This window comes from Opisthocomus hoazin, chromosome 28, assembly GCF_030867145.1.
Source record: "Opisthocomus hoazin isolate bOpiHoa1 chromosome 28, bOpiHoa1.hap1, whole genome shotgun sequence".
NCBI lineage: Eukaryota > Metazoa > Chordata > Aves > Opisthocomiformes > Opisthocomidae > Opisthocomus > Opisthocomus hoazin.
In genome coordinates, this window is record NC_134441.1 from 5,336,860 (window position 1) to 5,354,798 (window position 17,939).

General features: G+C 42.4%; 1 protein-coding gene across 1 annotated transcript in view; it reads right to left on the reverse strand.

Annotated features, from left to right (window-relative positions):
• The window catches only part of DOCK5 (dedicator of cytokinesis 5), an 85,719-nt gene extending 75,770 nt beyond the window's left edge, over window positions 1-9,949 (reverse strand). The window contains exon 1 of the mRNA XM_075444577.1: window positions 9,869-9,949. Coding sequence (XP_075300692.1) covers window positions 9,869-9,911 — 43 coding nt within the window. The 5' untranslated portion in view covers window positions 9,912-9,949. The remainder of the gene's footprint in view (window positions 1-9,868) is intronic.
• Window positions 9,950-17,939: the final 7,990 nt, after the last annotated feature.

The following is a 17,939-nucleotide window of genomic DNA, read 5'->3' on the forward strand; positions in this document are numbered from 1 at the left end:
TCGTTAGCTGTGTAACTTGCTTCTCTAGGCTCTCTAGTTCTTTTTGTTATTTTCACTCTAAAGGGCCCTTAGGGATTTTAAGCTCAGATAGAGAATTAATCTACATTAGCTGTCTCAGCTCATGTCTGGAGTAAGACGGAGTACTGTGAGCCAATGAAGGAATAAATGAGTACTAGCAGTGTACGAGACAACCTGCTCCTGAATATACTACACCCAACTTAATCCAGTGCTTGATAAACAAACCCAACAAAACTAGACCTGCAATTCCAGTTTCCTTGGAACATCATGCAATGTCCCCTTTTGCAGATACGCAGACAAAAAAAGAAAATAGCCTAGTCTTTCTTCTTGAAGATTCACACTTTCGTAAACTTCTATCGGGTTGCCCTGATACATCTTTCTACAACAACCATTTAAGGCTGTCTGCAAGATTACCTCGGCTGTGGGGTAGAGGAATGCCCTTGGCTTTAGTTCCCACTGCATCACCAGCCTCCACCTACTTCCTGCAGTCAGTGAGAACGGTGCCCGCCTAACAGTGTTCAAACACACAAGCAGGAGACAAAATAATGAAGCGTTAGCCACAGTGTAAAACAGTTTTTAAGGCTACAGTCTGTTTCAGGTCTGATTTAAATCAAACAACATGCGACAGCATGTCAGTGTTTAAGCAGACTGAACAGACGCAGGAGTAACTTGGAACTCACGTGCCAAAAGCAGCTTCCAAGTGCAAAAAGATGACAACACACCGCTTGTTGGGTCTGGAAGATGGTCCTTGACTTAATGGTTAAGGCAGCCTCTGGAAGATCTTGCAGTTTCATCAGGCCAACCTTCCTTCAGCTGACACAGAAGGAAAGCAGCCAGTGACACCAAACTGCCGTTCCTGTTCCAGCGGTACGCAATCTGAGCAGCACCAAGCTCCTTTTCCACGGAGGAAAGGTGCAGCAACAGCTGCCAGTGTTGTGATTACTACTGCGCTACAGAGAAACCTCAGATCCTCGTGCTACCAAAACTGCATCTTTTACCAGCTCTAATTCCAGAAAACACATTCACCTAGTGTGTTTAATTACGTCACTCATTTACCAAGATATACATTCAGCTGCTTTCACTGTGACACAGTGACCTTCTCAACACGCAGCATACAAGACTGCTCCTTTCAGTCTACTGGCAAGGCTACAAGAACCAGCTACCACAACGACAAGTGGCTTAGAGATCTTCTCAGGTTAAAGGGTGCTTGTTATCGTTGTATGGTGTGTATCTTCCAAGCCCCTGCAGCTTTATTCTGCCTCTTTGAAATCTGAGCAGTAACATCTAGCCTGAATGATTAGTATTCTCCCAAAAATATATTAAATCATAGTCTCGTCCTTTAGAGCAATCGTTCTAACCCCTAACACTGTTTCAACCATCATAAGAACACAGAAATCAACAGTTTTGCCATTGGCTTTAGCTGAATCAGAATATGGTTTATATTCTGGTTAGCCTATTGATATCACAAGCATTCAATAAACTTAAAATATTATGGTCTTCTCTGGACTGTGTATTTTTAGAGAAAGAGACCTCAAAGAGAATGGGCACATAACTACTCTTTGGGTTGTCCTCAACAAAAGCAGGGGTTCATGCCTATAGCCATCTGAGTACTGTGGTACTTTCATTCCAGTTTTAACACTTGCATATACCTACTAGAGGTCTGAAATCCAGTTTTCATAGAAGTAACCTGATTTTGAATGTTTCCGTTTTTATGGCCTGTGAAGAAACAGGCTGATTTATAATACACATAAAATTGCATCTGAATTTCACCAAGTCTGTCTGTAATCACCTTTTTTTCCCCCCAAGCTTGCGAACCTGCAACTTCTGTTTGGATACATTAAGTACAAGAGTAACTTTCGCAATGAAATTTTCAAGCAGATTTGTAAAAGCAAAAAACCAAAACCATCACTTGGTAAATTGGACTACTCAGCTAATTCCCAACTTGAAAGCGTGTGGCACTTTCAAAAGAATTAAGCAAATTTGCCACCGGCTTTAATTTACTGTCCTACTTCTTACTGGGCAAAACATCAAAGGAAGTAGAAAGAAAACTTGGAAATACTACTGTACAGAACTGTGAGTGTTACTATCTAATGAGTTTTGCTGTATGCATTACTTCCAGAGGGAGTGAGGGTGGAGAGATGAGAGGAGGTCTAATGAGTAAAACACTTCAGCATGGAGTCCAACTGTGCCTACAGGCAAGTCTTCACCATAAAGTTCACTTGAGTTAAAACTTCAGCATTGTCTCTTGCTAGCATCACACCTACACGTATCAACACTAACCTTAAGCTGACAGACCCATAGAGAATAAACAGCTCAGGGATCCCACTTTATTAGCTGCAAATGTAACCCATCAAACTACAGCAATAAATTTTTGCAAATCTTCTCAGGCCTCCAACACCTTCCTCTTTCCATCCACGTGCTCAGAAACAGGCAGGCAAGCTCTCCCACTACTTGCATGAGAAGAATGCATAGCATGGCTTGGCCCACTGTGTTTTAAGAAACTTGGCATACGCTGGCAAAAAAACTCTTTACCTCCACTGGATAGCACCTCTATGGAAACTAGCACTCAAGCTAAGTCATGCTGGCAGGGCTAACACAAGGAGAACCTCTAATACGCATAACCATAGGGATTTCAATTGGCCTCTGCACTTTCAGTCCTTCTCATTCAACACGGGCTTCGTAACAGATTACTCTCCCATAATGGATGCCTGTGGTTTCAGTGATTCATGTTTGCAAAATGACACAAGCCCCAGCCCGAGAACTGGCAATGCATGGTGAGATCTACAGTTCTACACTTTCAGAGACCTTTAACTCCAAAGCATTTTTATCTTGCCACCTATCTCGGGTAACAAGCAAACGGCAAACAGGGGAATAGCGCTGAAATGAGGAACAGGAAGTCTTGGCTGGGAACTAAGAGCCTTACTCTGGAAGTAAAAAAGCCAGACAAGAATATTGATCCTTTGGTTGTCAAGAAGAATGAAGAACAAGCTGCTCCCAAATGTGCAGTACACAGATCAGTTTTAATTAAACTGCACAAGATACAAGGAGATAAAGAATTTGGAACAGGTACCATGCACTGCAGCTCTCCCTTCATTTTCTACAACTACTTCATTCCTTCACATTAAGCTCCAACTCTCTGAAGCTTGAAGCCGCCACTACATCCTCAAAGCAACGAGAATGGAAGTGCTGCCAAGAATAGGGTCTCTAATATTTAGAATAGGGTCTCTAATATTTAGCTAGTTGCTCTTGCATTTAAAAAAAAGAAAGAAAAAAAGGGCTTTTTCAGAACTAATTGGCCACTGTTTCCCCATCACATTCTGAAACAGTATTAGAACTTTAGAGCTGAAATTATAAACCACTTTATTATTACTGAGGATCAAAGTACCAAGCTTCCCAAGAGCAGGACACTATTCTTCTCTCCATCGTATCTCAAAGAACTTTTTCCCCAGATTCAGCATTTTCCACAATGAAGCCCACTTTTATTGCAGCAACACTTGCAGAACTTTGAGAGTGTAAGAAGCAGCCAAAGAATAATCTCCACAGAACAATCACTACTTTTTAGATACATTCTGACAATGTGCCAGACACCTATCTGAAAGCTTCAAGAGGCTGCCAGAGCAATTCATCCTTTAAACACCGCTCCCTCCTCTGTTCTTGGGAGATCTTCCTAGGAGGTACAGTCTGTACTGTACCAAAAAGACATTTTTATCATTTAAGCAACTGGTCCAATGAGCACTTGGTAACATCTTCAGTTTTTTAAGGCAACCATGAACTGGCCACCTAGAAAGCTATTTAGTAATTCATATTTATGTTCAGTTTTATTAGCACGTTTCCTGGCAAATGCACCAAAATTCATTACAGTATTTCAGGCATTCAATCAGAAATTAAATATTTTGGACCTGAAAACATTGTCTCATTCTGGTAGCAAGGGCATAAATGTGTTTACGACTTCAGACTAAGGTAGTTTTAAGCTTGTCCAAGGTTGAGTCTTTAACATGCAGGCATAAATAGCAATTTCTTTTCCCTAAAAGCACTAATTGACAGAAATTCCCTACCAGTCAAGCTAAGTGCAAGTTAAAAAGCGGGGGGGGAAACAAAAAAAAGTTGACTTTCACTCACAGGAGCTTTGAGAAGCTTGCATGTGGAAGGGGTGTACATTTTTCAACTTCTGAATGACAGGGAAAGATTGTTACACATTTACTGCTTCTCGATCAATATGCTCTTGTGTAAGTTTTTTCAGTTTATGAACTTTTATTATTTTGTTTTTCACTTCCATAGTTCCTATCTGCATCAGTGCTAGCAAATACAGTCCTACGCCAAAAGAAGAACCCCAAGAATACGCAAGAGACTGGTGTGAAATTCAGAACTGGTCGGCACACCCAGCTCTAGTGGAAGCTGATGCTTACAGCCTCCTGACACCTCTGAGCAATTAGACCTACATCTAATCATCGGGAGACAGCTCAGCCAAAGCTCTAGAAGGCAACTAGCAGTTCGGGATGCCTCAAGTAAGGATTCAGAGCCTCCATAAAGGGACCTGATTGTCAGTAAGATGAACTGTATGATAGCTCCAAAACACTAGGTCTGTTGGTGATGTTTCAAGGTGGATACCCAAGAGCTAAAGAACCCAGAAGTCACAAGACACTCCCAGAAATACTGATATTCAAAGTGAGAATAAGAAAAGGAAAGGTTACCAGTCTTATTCATGACAGCAATGCCTTTGAAGTCCACAGGATTAGTTTCACAAGGAACTACTTAAGGAGTAGAGTAGTAATCACCAGAAGTAAGAGAAGACAGACTTGGGCCAATGTGGGTTAAGAAAAACCAGAAAGCACTATGGAAGCAAGAAGTAACATAGGGAACTTTCACATCAAATAAACTGTAGACACAGCAGTAAAAACTGGGGGACTAAAGCAGAAATCAAGCGTTGTATCCTACTCTGACAATGCAAAACTTTTTGCTGTCAATAATGCCAAATTTTTACTTTTCCCTGTTGAAAGTTCTGTTGGTACTGCCATCAGCACAACAATTTTTAGAAACAAATCATAATGAAGCAAACAGAGGGGAAAAATGGGTAGTTATAGAGTGTTTTTATCAACAGAAAGGAAGAAAGTCACTTCTGCAGTGGGCTTGGGCCCTTCCAGCCTTCTAGAGCCCTCGCGAGGAACCTGCTGCACAATGATGGACTGAAGTTTCAGGCTAGAAGTGTTCTGCAGGAGTGGTAGGTGTCAGGCAAGCAGCAAGCTGAAACAAAGATGAGTTTTGCTCTAATTTGACATGGTGTACTACTATCAGTACTGTGAAACTCCTTTTATCACAGACTGTATTTTGAGATAACTTTGCAGAAGATGTATGATGTTTGAACACAAAGCCAAGACCTGATGGCCCAGCACATCAGAAGTTACCACAAATCAAACCATTACTAAGAAAACCTTATTCTGCAGCTCTCTTCCTCTCCGATCCTTTGCATTTCTGCTCACATAAATCACCAATGTAGCTGGCAGGCACTGGTTTACATTTGAAAAATTGCTGCCATTCCTAAGACATGACGCAGCTGATTGTAACTCAACCACCACATGCTATTCCAACAAAGTAAATACTTCTTCATGACAAGAATAGTCCTATGCTCCGAACCCTCCAGCAGGGAAAAAATGTAATGGGTTTAAAAGGCCACCAATAACTATTAGGGGTAATTACCTGTCAGTTCACCAAAAGAATCTATTCAAAAAGAAAAAACCCAACAAAATAAAAGATGATCAATTGAAACTCAAAAGCTGCTATTTGCCACTGCAGCAGTTTCTATCGGTACTATGACTTAGGTATCTCAGCTACAGCAAGCGGACACGGTTCTTTTGGAACCAGATCAAACTGAGCCATCCCTGTCCAGACAGCCACCTATGTATCTGCATACTTGCAGTGCAAAATGGGAATCCCTGCAATGGGGAGTGAAGAGGCAGGAAAGCTTGGGAATTAAAGCTGCCCAAAAGTGTCTCAACCTTCCCGTCCTAGCGCCCTGCCTTTAAAAATGCACCACATTAAAACACTTTCCAGAGAGTGACTGAACCACTTTAATTCGCTTCCTTTCAACATGACTCTGGTTATACTTGGAGTCTATAAAGGTCACTAAAACACAAACAATGCATTGAAATATCTCACTCACCAGTGAAGTTTTTGGGGGCTCGCAATAATATTTAAGTTCTACATCTAACAATTTGGAGAGATCACAGGCAACAAATATTGCTTAGGTTTCACTTGCTCCTTCTAAGCGGGACATCACAATTTGTGACTTTCTGTGCTTTGCTGCAAGCTCCAAGTTTGCTGCGGGGTTGAAGCATTTTGTGGTATGTGGAGTGAATGGTCCATTATGGCCTGCAACTGCAGAGGACGGTCATGATAATCTGCCTGGTCCTTCTGCAGTCCTGCAACAGAAGCTCTATAGAACAGTCGTTACCCCTAAAACAAGGGTAAGTTTACATTTCAAGAGATAGTCACAGAATCATAGGTTGGAAAAGACCTCTAAGACCATCAAGTCCAACCATCTGCCCAACAACACCATGCCTACTAAACCTGCCAGTCATACCTGGGCATCCAGGCGCAAGCCAGCATCTTCACCAAAACGCAAGCTATTCTGGACTTCAAGTCTCAGAGCTCTTTCAATAAAACTTCACTTAATAATTTCTTATTCTGGAAGACCAGATCTGGGGATTGGCTGAACAACAGGTACACACAGAGATCAAGCTACATTATTATAAACAAACACTTCACATCCTGTCAGTTTGCAGTCCAAGGTGACATATAAAGCATGTGTGTACCTGATGCATCATTTCAGTCACCTGGAAACTGTTCTGGCTGAAAACTCAACACTTTTCATTTCTGAATTGGTTTTGAGCTGGGTCAATTCCCTGACCTGGCTTACCACTCTGCCGTTGCCTGCAGGAAGGAATCAGAAAATGGGGTCCGACTGCTTGTTCTGATAGCAACCTGGATTTATACCAGAACAGAATAGCTTATGATTCCACAGAGTCTGGATTCTCTCACACTTGGTACTGAAACCATTAATACATTCCTCCCCAGTCCACGAAGCACACTTACACGTTAAGAACAGATGATGACTAATGGAAGAATCGCTTTTACAATGGAAGTGATACTTAAAGTTAATGCCAACCCACATTACCGCCAGGAAAAAAAGAAAATTATGTTGTTGATTCCTCATAGTCCCAGTTAATAATTTTAAAATAAAACAGATAATAAGTTAGAAATCGTGGAGTCATTCAGCTATTCTTTCCTTCACAGTACACAGTACATTCTTTTGACTGAAAAGTCTGCATGAAAGGCATTCTGCAAGTGACACCTTTGTTTTAAAAGAAGCATTTGACCAGGAATAGGTTACTTCATTTCATTTGGCCCCAAAACTGACGAGCTTCCAAGGAAGATGCATCAGACAAATCAGAGGTGAAGCACATTGCAAGGAAGCTCTGTGAGACCCAGAAAATCCTTTTGCTTAAAGAGGCAAGATGTTGCCCATCAGAGGATCAGCAGTGACTTCGTCCCTTTACAAGCCTGAAGCTTCCAAAATCCCATCTGTTACCGAGTTGAAAATTCATTGCAAGTGAGAAACTGCAAGCCATTTGTCTCTCACGTATGCTTCCCTAAAAATGCTGCAATTTCCAACCTCGCACTCTCTGCTGTCTGCCATTTCAAACTCAGCCCATATGCCATCTGTAGTTCTGCAAGTAGTTCTGTATTAGTTTCCAAAGCACAGATTACTAACAGCCACAATGTGTGCTCTCTCTGAAAAGAATGAACTTGTATCTTTACACTTCACAACTATCACCTTACCCATGCTACCAGTGAACGGAAGTTGTTACCATCTAATAGCCTGTATTCATACAAACCAGTGGCATTACCCTCACTACAACCACCTTCATAATTGGTACTAACAGGCACCCTGGTTAGCAGGCAAATTAATGGTCCAAGAAGCTCACACTTTCCTCTCAATCCTCATCAACTTCTTCAGAGTAAGCACAAAATCTACGAGGACTGGTACTGCAGCACAAAGCTTGAACACAGCTCAGGGTGCAACTGTAGACAGAAAACTGACAAGTCTGCAAACATCAACCTGACAAAATTACAAGTCCATTAATGCCACATATCAAACACTGCCCGATACAGCCAGACACTGGATAAATAGTTCTGCTTACTGACTGTGGATTAACCCCACCAGTTCTGGTTGCAAATTAAATGCTAGAGCTGAAGCATTACAGACACTACATCAGTTTGGTCCATGCGTCTGCATACAGGGGAAATACGTATCTTTTTCACACAGCTGTCTGAACACACAGAAGTAAGGGGATACTTCCCACTGGCACGCTTTTTGATTGTAATGTCAGGGAAGAGGCAGGTTTTTTTTCCTCCACCCTGCTTACTCACAAGCCAGTGCCCTTTCTGGGAGAGAAGCTGTCATAATCAGCAGTGGACTCAAGCCAGCACAAAAAGCTCATGCCGGAAGCTAATAAAAAGGAAGCTAGAGACGTGCCTCTGATTAATCCTAGTGCCCAAGGCCATTCTTGAAGTGGAAGAGCCTTGCTCAAAGGTGTGCTTAAAAAACCCCCACTATAACCTAGCACAGCCAATCATACTAGCATTATACAGTTTACTGGATTATAATACCAACATTTTAAAATTCTTGATGCTCAGTTTAAGTCATACATACGGGCTCCCATACATAAATAGCCTGGGCTGTTACCTATATAGAAAGAAACAAAGTTCAGGGCATACAATACTCCACACCCTCCCGGTTACCAGAGCAGAAACTAGATAAGGCTGTGCTGTATATAATATCTCCGAAGCTTAAGGCACAGTCCCGCAAGAAGTGGGCTGCCTCTCTTTCAAATCAAGTGGGTAACTTATTTCAAATTCACTCTGTGAAAAATTGTGCAGGATGAGGTTCTTCACCTTTAAACTCCTGGACTGAACTTGAATGAACAACCTCATGGGAGTTCGGGCAATTAACACTCTGCAAGCATGAAATTAAAAATTTTTCTCACATCAAGAAGTCCACTGTGTAACACAAGGGGCACAGAAGATCACTCTTCATTAAAATAAACTATCAGAAGTTGTTTGTGTCATTAGCGGTTTCCTGCCTATTGTTCTCTGCCCAGTTCTCACAAGCAACCTCAGAATTTTGTGGTTTTCAACTTGTCAAACTCTCAAGAAAAGGAGAACTTATTACCAGCAACACCCCTGGTTATGTTCCTCCTAGAGAAAAGCCAGACAACATTCAACAATCTCCTTTTAAACATAAAGCACAGGGCAGCCAGTCAAGCTTCCACCATTCCTCGCCTTATGTCAAGATTTCCAGCCCCTGTGAAGATGTCACCCACCGTCCCGAACTCACTCATTACAACCATCTTATCCTGTCATCACTTTTTCTATCCACATCTTCATTTTTGCTGCTATATTAAGAGTGCTCTTCACTGTAAAATACGCTGGAGATGCAAAATTACAAAGGTCAGCCCCGACCTTGCAGGATTCCAGAAAGCCAGAGCTCCCAAGGGTGTGAACGGGACACACACCACTGCCTCCGTCCCTAAGGGTTCAAAGAGTGAACACGCGCTGCTGAAACCTGAAAGCGGAGGAGAGCACGAACTGAAAAAAAGACAAGAATGAAGCAAGCGTGCGGAGAAGAACCGACTCCAGGGTGGGCAGCAGAGCAGGCGTGCCTCTCGCCGGGGGAAGCGAAGGAACGTGCGGTGCAGGGAACGCGGGGGCCGGGCAGCGGCGGCGCGGGGGGAGCGGGAGGGGAGGCCGGGCGGGCGGGGAGGGGCGCAGGGGGGTCCGGGCTGGCACTCACCGACCCCGTACTTCTCCCGCTTGGTGGGGATCCAGCGGGCCATCCCCGCGGCTCGGCGCGGCGCGGCTCAGCGCGGCCGCTCCCCCCCCGCCGCCCCGCCGCGCTGCCGGGGGCCCGGCGCCCCGGGCCGCTCCGCCATGCTACGAAACTTCCCAGCGGCCGAGGAACTTTCCTGCCTCCCCCGCCGCGCCGCGCCGAGCGGAGGAGAGGGAGGGGCGGGCGGAGGGAGGGAGGGAGGGAGGCGGCTCTCCCCGCCCCGGCGGGGATCACCTGCTCCGGCCCGCCCCGGGGAAGGGCCCTGCCCCGCCGGGGCTGCCGCAAGGTGCTGATGGGCCTCGGGGGGAAGCACAGGCAAGGACTGACGGGGAGGGGGGCAGCTGCCGTTCGTGGCTCCCGTTACTGCCACCTAAGAGACTGGTGCATAAGCGTGCCGGCATCTTCCCACTGTTAGCATAAATGCAGATTTTAAAGAAGCGGTTCGTTAATGACTAAGAAAACAAAAGGGCTATTTAAAAAGTACTCCAAGCATCCGTAAAAATGGTCACAGGACTGCACTTTGCAAAAGACGCAATGTTCTTGTTTGTAAGAGCAATGGGGCACTCGATGACGTAAAGCTCCACTTGACTCCAGCGCTGTGAACTGGGACCTGATAAAGTATTTCAGCTTGGTGATGCAGAGGCACAAGCCGTGTACGTACCTGGATCCTGCAGGGCAGGTCGGGGTTCTGACCCGAACCAGACCGGCTGGCGTCTGCAGTTACGCTGGCTGTCGTGCGGCAAATTGGCTGGGAGAGGCATCTCCAGCAACACCTACGAATTACAGCCCTCATTAAGCAGCACCGTTGCAAATCACAGTGGCAGATTCTTTATGAAGTGTTCGGTCCAAACTGGGGAGAACCAGGTTCTCAAACTCTCTGGGGCCATAAGTAACTAGATCTGATTTTTATTAGTGCCTGATCTTTGCTGTATGCCCACCTCCTGTGGATGGCAATGAGAACTGTGGTCATTCGGAACATTTTAAAACCTAACCACCTGTTTAATTGCACTAAAGCATGAAAATCCGGGAAGATAATCTGTTTCACTATTTTGCATTACAAGTGAGAAGCACCAGCTCTTCGCTCAGCTGCTGTGGTGCCCTGGGCAGATCACTTAATCACTCCCAGCCTACATCCCTCTTGCCTGCTCACAACAGCTTTCCACACTACAGACTCTCCCACCTGTGTTTCTACTGAGTTTAGTTTGCCCTGATCATCACTGGCACCTCTAAGTGGCAGAGTAATATAAATACGAATTAATTACTGGTAATTTGCTCAAACAAATAAACTTGTTCTTTGCAAGCCAGAATTTTAAACACAAGGACACTTGCTATCACTATTAGGCACAGTATCATTGTACAATATACTGCTTTTTTAACAATACATGCTGATCTGTCATCCGTCAAGAATGTGTGGCCATGAATTTGTTACACACGGTGCATTACTCATCTAGCTGTGATGCACAGTAACGTTACACCCAGTTTCCACTAGACAGCCAAACCCTTGTCTAAAATGATGTGCTGATCCTCTCCCAAGGGCTGCTCCTGACACGACTGAGATGCTCCCCCGTATATTCAGACGCGTACATCTGAACCACTGAACGTCAGAACACTGCGGCTTAGGCCTTAAACACGGACATGGGCTCTTTCAACACCTGAACGGCACCCGAAGCTTCAACACAGAGCATGTCAATAGGTAGAACAGGCTATAAGAAAAAAAGAAAAGTTTTGCAAGCTGGAACTGGTTAACTAATTTGTTATTTATAAAACCTTAATTCGACCCAGCCAACCACGATCAGATGTTGTACTGGCACATATCTGAAGTCACTGTTCTTATGCACAAACCCCTACAGTTCCTCTAGCTAAAGATTTAGGAGTGCCGCTGAACGTAGTCCTTGCAGTATTTTTGCAGAGAGCTGATGGCTCACAGTGAGTACAGGGCACTGCCTGGAGCCAGTCCCCTCACCTCAGGATGGGGGCATCCAAGCTCGTATGAAAAGCAAATACTTTGATATTTTGCAAATCCTTTTACTCTGGAAGATTCACTCAGACGCTTTGTATGGAAGCTTAATACAGCAAAGTGCTTTGAGACCTTAACGCAAAGAGCAATGTAATTAGGCTACCAAGACCACTAAACAGGCTGAGGGTTGTCCTAGGCCTGTTGGCTTTGATCTTGGACCGCCTGGATTCCAAAATTCTCCCTGCTACAAGTGGGATATGGCTTTTCTGTGGCCATTTTGCAGTGTATGGCAGAACAAGGGATGCAGAAGAGACTGCTTTTTTTGCATCACACTGCATTCCCTTCTGTCCAGGCAACACTCCATCTGCCCCTGGAGGGCTGCTTTAGCAATGCCCGAAGTGTTAGCCTTGTAAAAGTTTCAGTGCTTCAAGCTAAACATTCCTTGCTGCAATTCAAGGTGCTATGTGTGTGCTAACATCCAAAGTTAGTTAAAACAACCCTCCTCAGAAAGAGAAAAACATCTGTTTCTTTTCTGGTAAAGATAGTTTTCTTTCTTTCTACTTCACTTATGCTTAGCCATGGCTTTCTGCAGCAACATCCCAAACAAAAAGAGAAACAGCTTGATGACTAGTACCTTGTAGATGACAAGAGAGGGAGTGTGGAACGTGCTTAGATCTGAGGCCAGCTTATTAAAGAAGAAAAGTATTCATGAAGACACTCAAATGAGTGTTTGAAAGACCACCTGTATTCTGGCTGCCAAGGCCTTTGGCTACAGGCTGTCTACTCAAGAGTCCAACTGACTGCCTAGAACCTTGATTTTGCTGTAAGATTCTTGATTTTGTAGTTAAGCTGGCTGAGCCGTGCCAGTATTTTCCAACCGAGGTAAAGAAATTCTTGGCAACAAATGAAAAACAGAGCAAAGCATGAAAGATAGACAAGTAGTAACTAGAGTAGTTGGTTTTATTACTGAAGTAGGGAAAGTTGGTGAATGATTCATTAAATATAATTATTTGCAAATATCAGGGGCACACAAAGGAAGCAATCTCAGCTATCACTGAAAGTAGGTTTTATTTCAGAAAGCCTTTTAGTTAACTTTATAATATTACCAAATAAAATTTTTTCCTTCTCTCTTTCTTTCTTTGAATGCTCATGTTCCTTAACCAGGACCATTAATGGCGCACAGTCTGGACCATGTTCTTGTCTGCCCCAAACAGGAGCCGGATAGTTAAATTCGAATTGAGGCTACATCAGAGATTAACTCTGTTTACACCACATCAAACCCAGGACACTAAGATCATGTTACAGATCAGAGCTGGAGAGAATCTGAGTGACTAAGGTTCATTCACATTTTTAGTGCCCTAAGAAAGTCATATTATTTCTGGGTCTTTTACTTCATAGTTGAAAAAATGGCATATTTGCAAATTATCAGACTGCTGAAGTAAAACCTTTATCTAAACTTCGTATTTCAAAACATGAAGTCAGCAGAGTCATCAGAAAGAACCCCGTGCCTTAGAAACATATCTGAAGTGCTAACGGCAGCTCCTTTTTTGTGACATAACTGGAGTTTAAGAAACGTAATTCTAGTGCCCTCCTGTGTTCTAAATAAGAACTACAATACCGAAAGAGGACACCGACCTTCATTGAATGAGGGCAAAAGGGAAGAAAACAAGATTTTTCCTGTGATAATACTTAAGAACTCTTCCAGTCACCAGTCTGGATCCTATCTAGCTAGGTTCTGTGCATACACAAACAGAAAAGATGGCACTTGACTCAAACGGTTTACAATTCAAAGCAACAGAAAGGATATGGGAACTGTGGAAAAAAACATAAAATGATAAAACCATGCTGTTCAGCAAAACAGTAAGTAGTTTTAGTACACCAACTAAAAAGCTGCTACTACAACTAAAGCCATCTGTTCATTAATTTAATAAGTCAGTCCCTCTAGCTGATAAATGATCAGATCTGGTTCAGAATTGGACCCTTATTTTCCGATCACCATAAATAACAAGCAGCAGAGTAAGCTATATCAGCAATTAAATATGTAAATATATACAAACACCACAAACAGAAGAAAACAGTGGTTTTATCCATCTGCCTGTACATGTTTTATCATGGAACAATATTTAACATATTATCTGATTATCTCACAGCCCAGATACACATATAGCTGAATATTTCACTGCACATTTTGTTACTCAAATAAGGCAAACACTTGTATGATAATGCTATTTTGTTACTTAGTTTGTGTTACCCTATTGTCAGTTCATTCTGTTGTTTTCTCAACGTAACAGGGATATTTCTAAGCATTTTTTTAAAAAAAATCCATTGTCTACCTGTCACCAGTTTCACGGGCACTCTTTTTTTCTGGATTGGTCTTTACCAGCACAGATGTAAGAAAGGGCAAACATTCATTAATTAAACTGAGGTTTACAGCTACTACAACCCACCTTTTGATTACCACATGGAGCTAAGCTGTGGCAAACTTGTACAGAAGTACTTTCTCCTATTCACAACTAAAGAGTAAGCAAAGGACTGTGTGACTGAGAACAGCTCATACCTTATTGCAAGATCCCTCTTCTAAAAATGCATTTCAGTATGCTCCAGTGAAGAAATTATTTCCTTCATTCACTGCAGGAAGATGGAAGAAATATGTAGCAGCTCTGTGCCCACCTCGTTGACCCAAGGTCTAACATAAACAGGTGTTCACTGTTCCCTTGTTTTATTTATACACAGTATAAATTGCTTCTTAAACAGGGCATACAGTATTTCTCTGACTAGAGTAGCAAATGCCCTGGGACGCTAACTGCATGTGATAACTCACCCTTCTCCCGCATAGTATTCTAGGCTGACAAACAAGCAGAACTGCCGGTAAACAATGTTTCTGAGAAGACAAGCAATGGAGAAAATTCTAGGTAAAATTTGTTGCTTTTGTCTAAAAATACCAAAAGCAATTACATGATTTGGACAAGAGATTTCCTGTCCAAAACTGATGTACGTCTTGGGAACAGATTCGTAAAAATATGGAGATGCTTAATGATGCCGAAAGGTGCCTAGAAGGAATTTAAAAAACTAATTCTTGTTGAAATTCATGTAGGAACAGCAAGTTTCTCAGAAAGCCACTCAGGCTTAGAGTTGCTAGTGTATGTCTGGGTTAATAAAGACCTGGCATCGCATGTCCCCAGCACTGTGCCACAAAGGCTTATCAGCTCAAATCCATAGGTGCTGTCTTCACATGGCTTACTCAGTTGGGTTCAGCAATGTTTGGAATCTCCCAGTTTTAATAGCTTCAGGGTCTGCACTCAGATAATGGGCAGGAACAGATTTCTTGGAGCGGTTAAGAGCACTTTGCTCCCCTCAGCAGCAGCACGACTAGTAGCTCTAACACGGGACATGTCTGCAGGCGCAGAGCTATTGCTTCCAATACAACTCTGCCACTGTTGAGTTGGGGTAGTACAGTGCTGAGTAGGGTATTAGTTTGTTAGACAGCTTTATCACTTTTTCTCAAGGAAAATTCTAGATGAAATGCAATCATCTTTGTTTCATGATTTTGTGCAAATATTTCCAAAGCCATATGACTGCTGAAACCTGACTCCTTTTCACTTAAACAGGAACGGGGACTGGAACAACCCTTAGGCAGCTTTGAAAATTTCTGCCTTGATGTTTCCTTAAGTCGGATGAACAGGTTCTGAAAAATCAGTTGGTGTTTCCATTTTAATAGCTTTTTATTTTTATGTCTGAGTTTATTAAAATTTCAAAGCTTAGCTTCTCTACCCCACCTCCATCTGTTTCTTTTTAAGGAAAGACAGAAGAATCTTCCCATCTAGTCTGCATTTTATCCAGATGGTGATCTCTCCCTTTGTTCAGGCATGAATTCTATCCATGCAAATCAAAGCATCAATCATACAATCAACATTTGCATTAGCTGCAAAGCTCGGTAGGGTATTTGCTTCATTAGAACATGTAAGGTGTAACACCACATCTGCACCACTTTAAGAGTATGTTCAATGCTGCAAATGCCAGCATGATGTATGCCTGCATTTACTTATCTGCACCAGCTCAACGCGAGAAGGCCAAAACCTTACTCCTGTAGGTACTGTTAAGCCCCAAATCCAATATTCCTGAAACGAAACACAATGGGAAACAATACCTCAAGTGGCAGAGCATTCAGAGACCTCACTTGTAAAATTGCTTTTAACTGTCTTAACCATGTATAATTCACTTGAGTCCATTTATTGCTGCCACATGCACTGAGAAAGAGCCTCACAGGCGGGCAGCAAATTCAGCTCTTGAGCTAATGAATGAATTACTGCTGGAAACCAGACTTTATTATTCATGTTAGTAACTCATTCAGTGGTCATGATCCTCAATCGATGTAAATCAGCACAGCTGATTTCTGATTTGAAAGAAATTGTTTTGCTTGCTTTTTACATTTCATGCACCAAATGTTGATCTCAGTAATGTCAAAGGGTTGTGACGTTGATTTCAGTTGGAGATCACCTGACTGATATACTTCAAGTCACGATGCCAAGATCTTTCCCAACAGCTGGATATGAAATTATTTTATCTTGCTTTTGATCGTCTTTTAAAGAGGTCAGCAGAAGGCACAGGTAGAAGTTATGTGGCAATTCCCTTTGTCTGAAAGGCTGCTGCATGTCTGATGAAAGGTTTTGCAAGTCAGTGGCCTTGGGTAAAATCTCATAATCTAAAGTGCTGGACTGGAATTTGTGACTACTTCTAAGGAATAACAGAAAGAGAAAGCTTGACAGAAATAGACCTTTAGTACTTCAAGCTTTTATTACAAAATCTGTGAAGTAAGATACAGATCTCTGTTACCTTGTCCTGTCAACAACTGATCTGATGAGGTATGAGCTACCCAAATGAAGCCTGCCATAAAATTATGCCAGCAAAGTCAGCAGAGTTACATAAACAGCAGAATACACATTGTCAGCTGCTGTAAAGGAGCAGTTCTCTACCAATGTCAGTGTTTCTACAATGATTTACATTAACTGGGGTTCTGATCTGTTGCCAGAGGGACAGGCACATGATCTTTTTCATAGGTGACTAAAACAGACCAGAAACTTCGACAAGAAATGACCAGTATCAATCCTCATTATATCATCAGAGAAGGAAATCTCTGTATGTGTCCGAATCTTGTATCTAGTTAAACTCTGGGTTATTTAAAACTCCCTCAGCTACTGACTTGAGCTTTACAAATTAAGAATGGTGAAAAGAAAGCAGCAAGTAACTCTTCCCTCCAAAATACTGGTCTGTGATTTCCTTTGCATCCCTCACAGTAAGTCAGCTTAAAGAACAGGCTCAGGAAAATACCGAAAATTGGCTTAAAGGAACTGATTTCACTGTTTTCTAATGGACACTCAAACTTAAAGAGGAAGAACAGCCGATGTGGTATTGCCATTTAAAACTATATTCCATGGCTAATTACTGTGAAGGGAAAAGCAAAATCTCACTTTTTCCAGTCTTTGTGTTAAGGAAATTTTCAGAGCCTGGGACATAACCCAGGGATTCCAAATTCCCACCCTATGTTTTAATAATTGTATTTTATTCTTTTGTTATTTTATTAAAGAGCATTTGATGCTGGAGGAAGAACTCTATCTATAAATTCAAGAGAGATCACTTTTACAACTGGTGGGTTGATTTAAACTCCTCTCTCTCAAGCTGGTATTTGTCCATGAAAAAGCCATAGTACTGATGGCTTTTCTTTCATCTACTTGTTGATTTCTATAGAACTAAATGGTCATAGGCTTATGTTTTTAGCCCCTTGTTTCTAACTATATAAAAAAAACCACATTCACACACTTTCTAATTATTTTCTACGTGAGCAATTGCATATAGCAGCTCCATGAGTAGTTTGGAACTGTGAAAAGGAAGCATAGAATTCTGCTAGATTTGGAACACCAAAAAAAGTGTCCCCAGGGCAATACCTGTTTTACGATACCATTCACTCCGTGAATACGCCTGGGCCCCCTTGTTCTATCTGACTGAATAATTATTGTGGAGATAAATGTTTTGTAGAAATGTATTGCTGATAAAATACTTAATTTCAATGCCAACTTACTG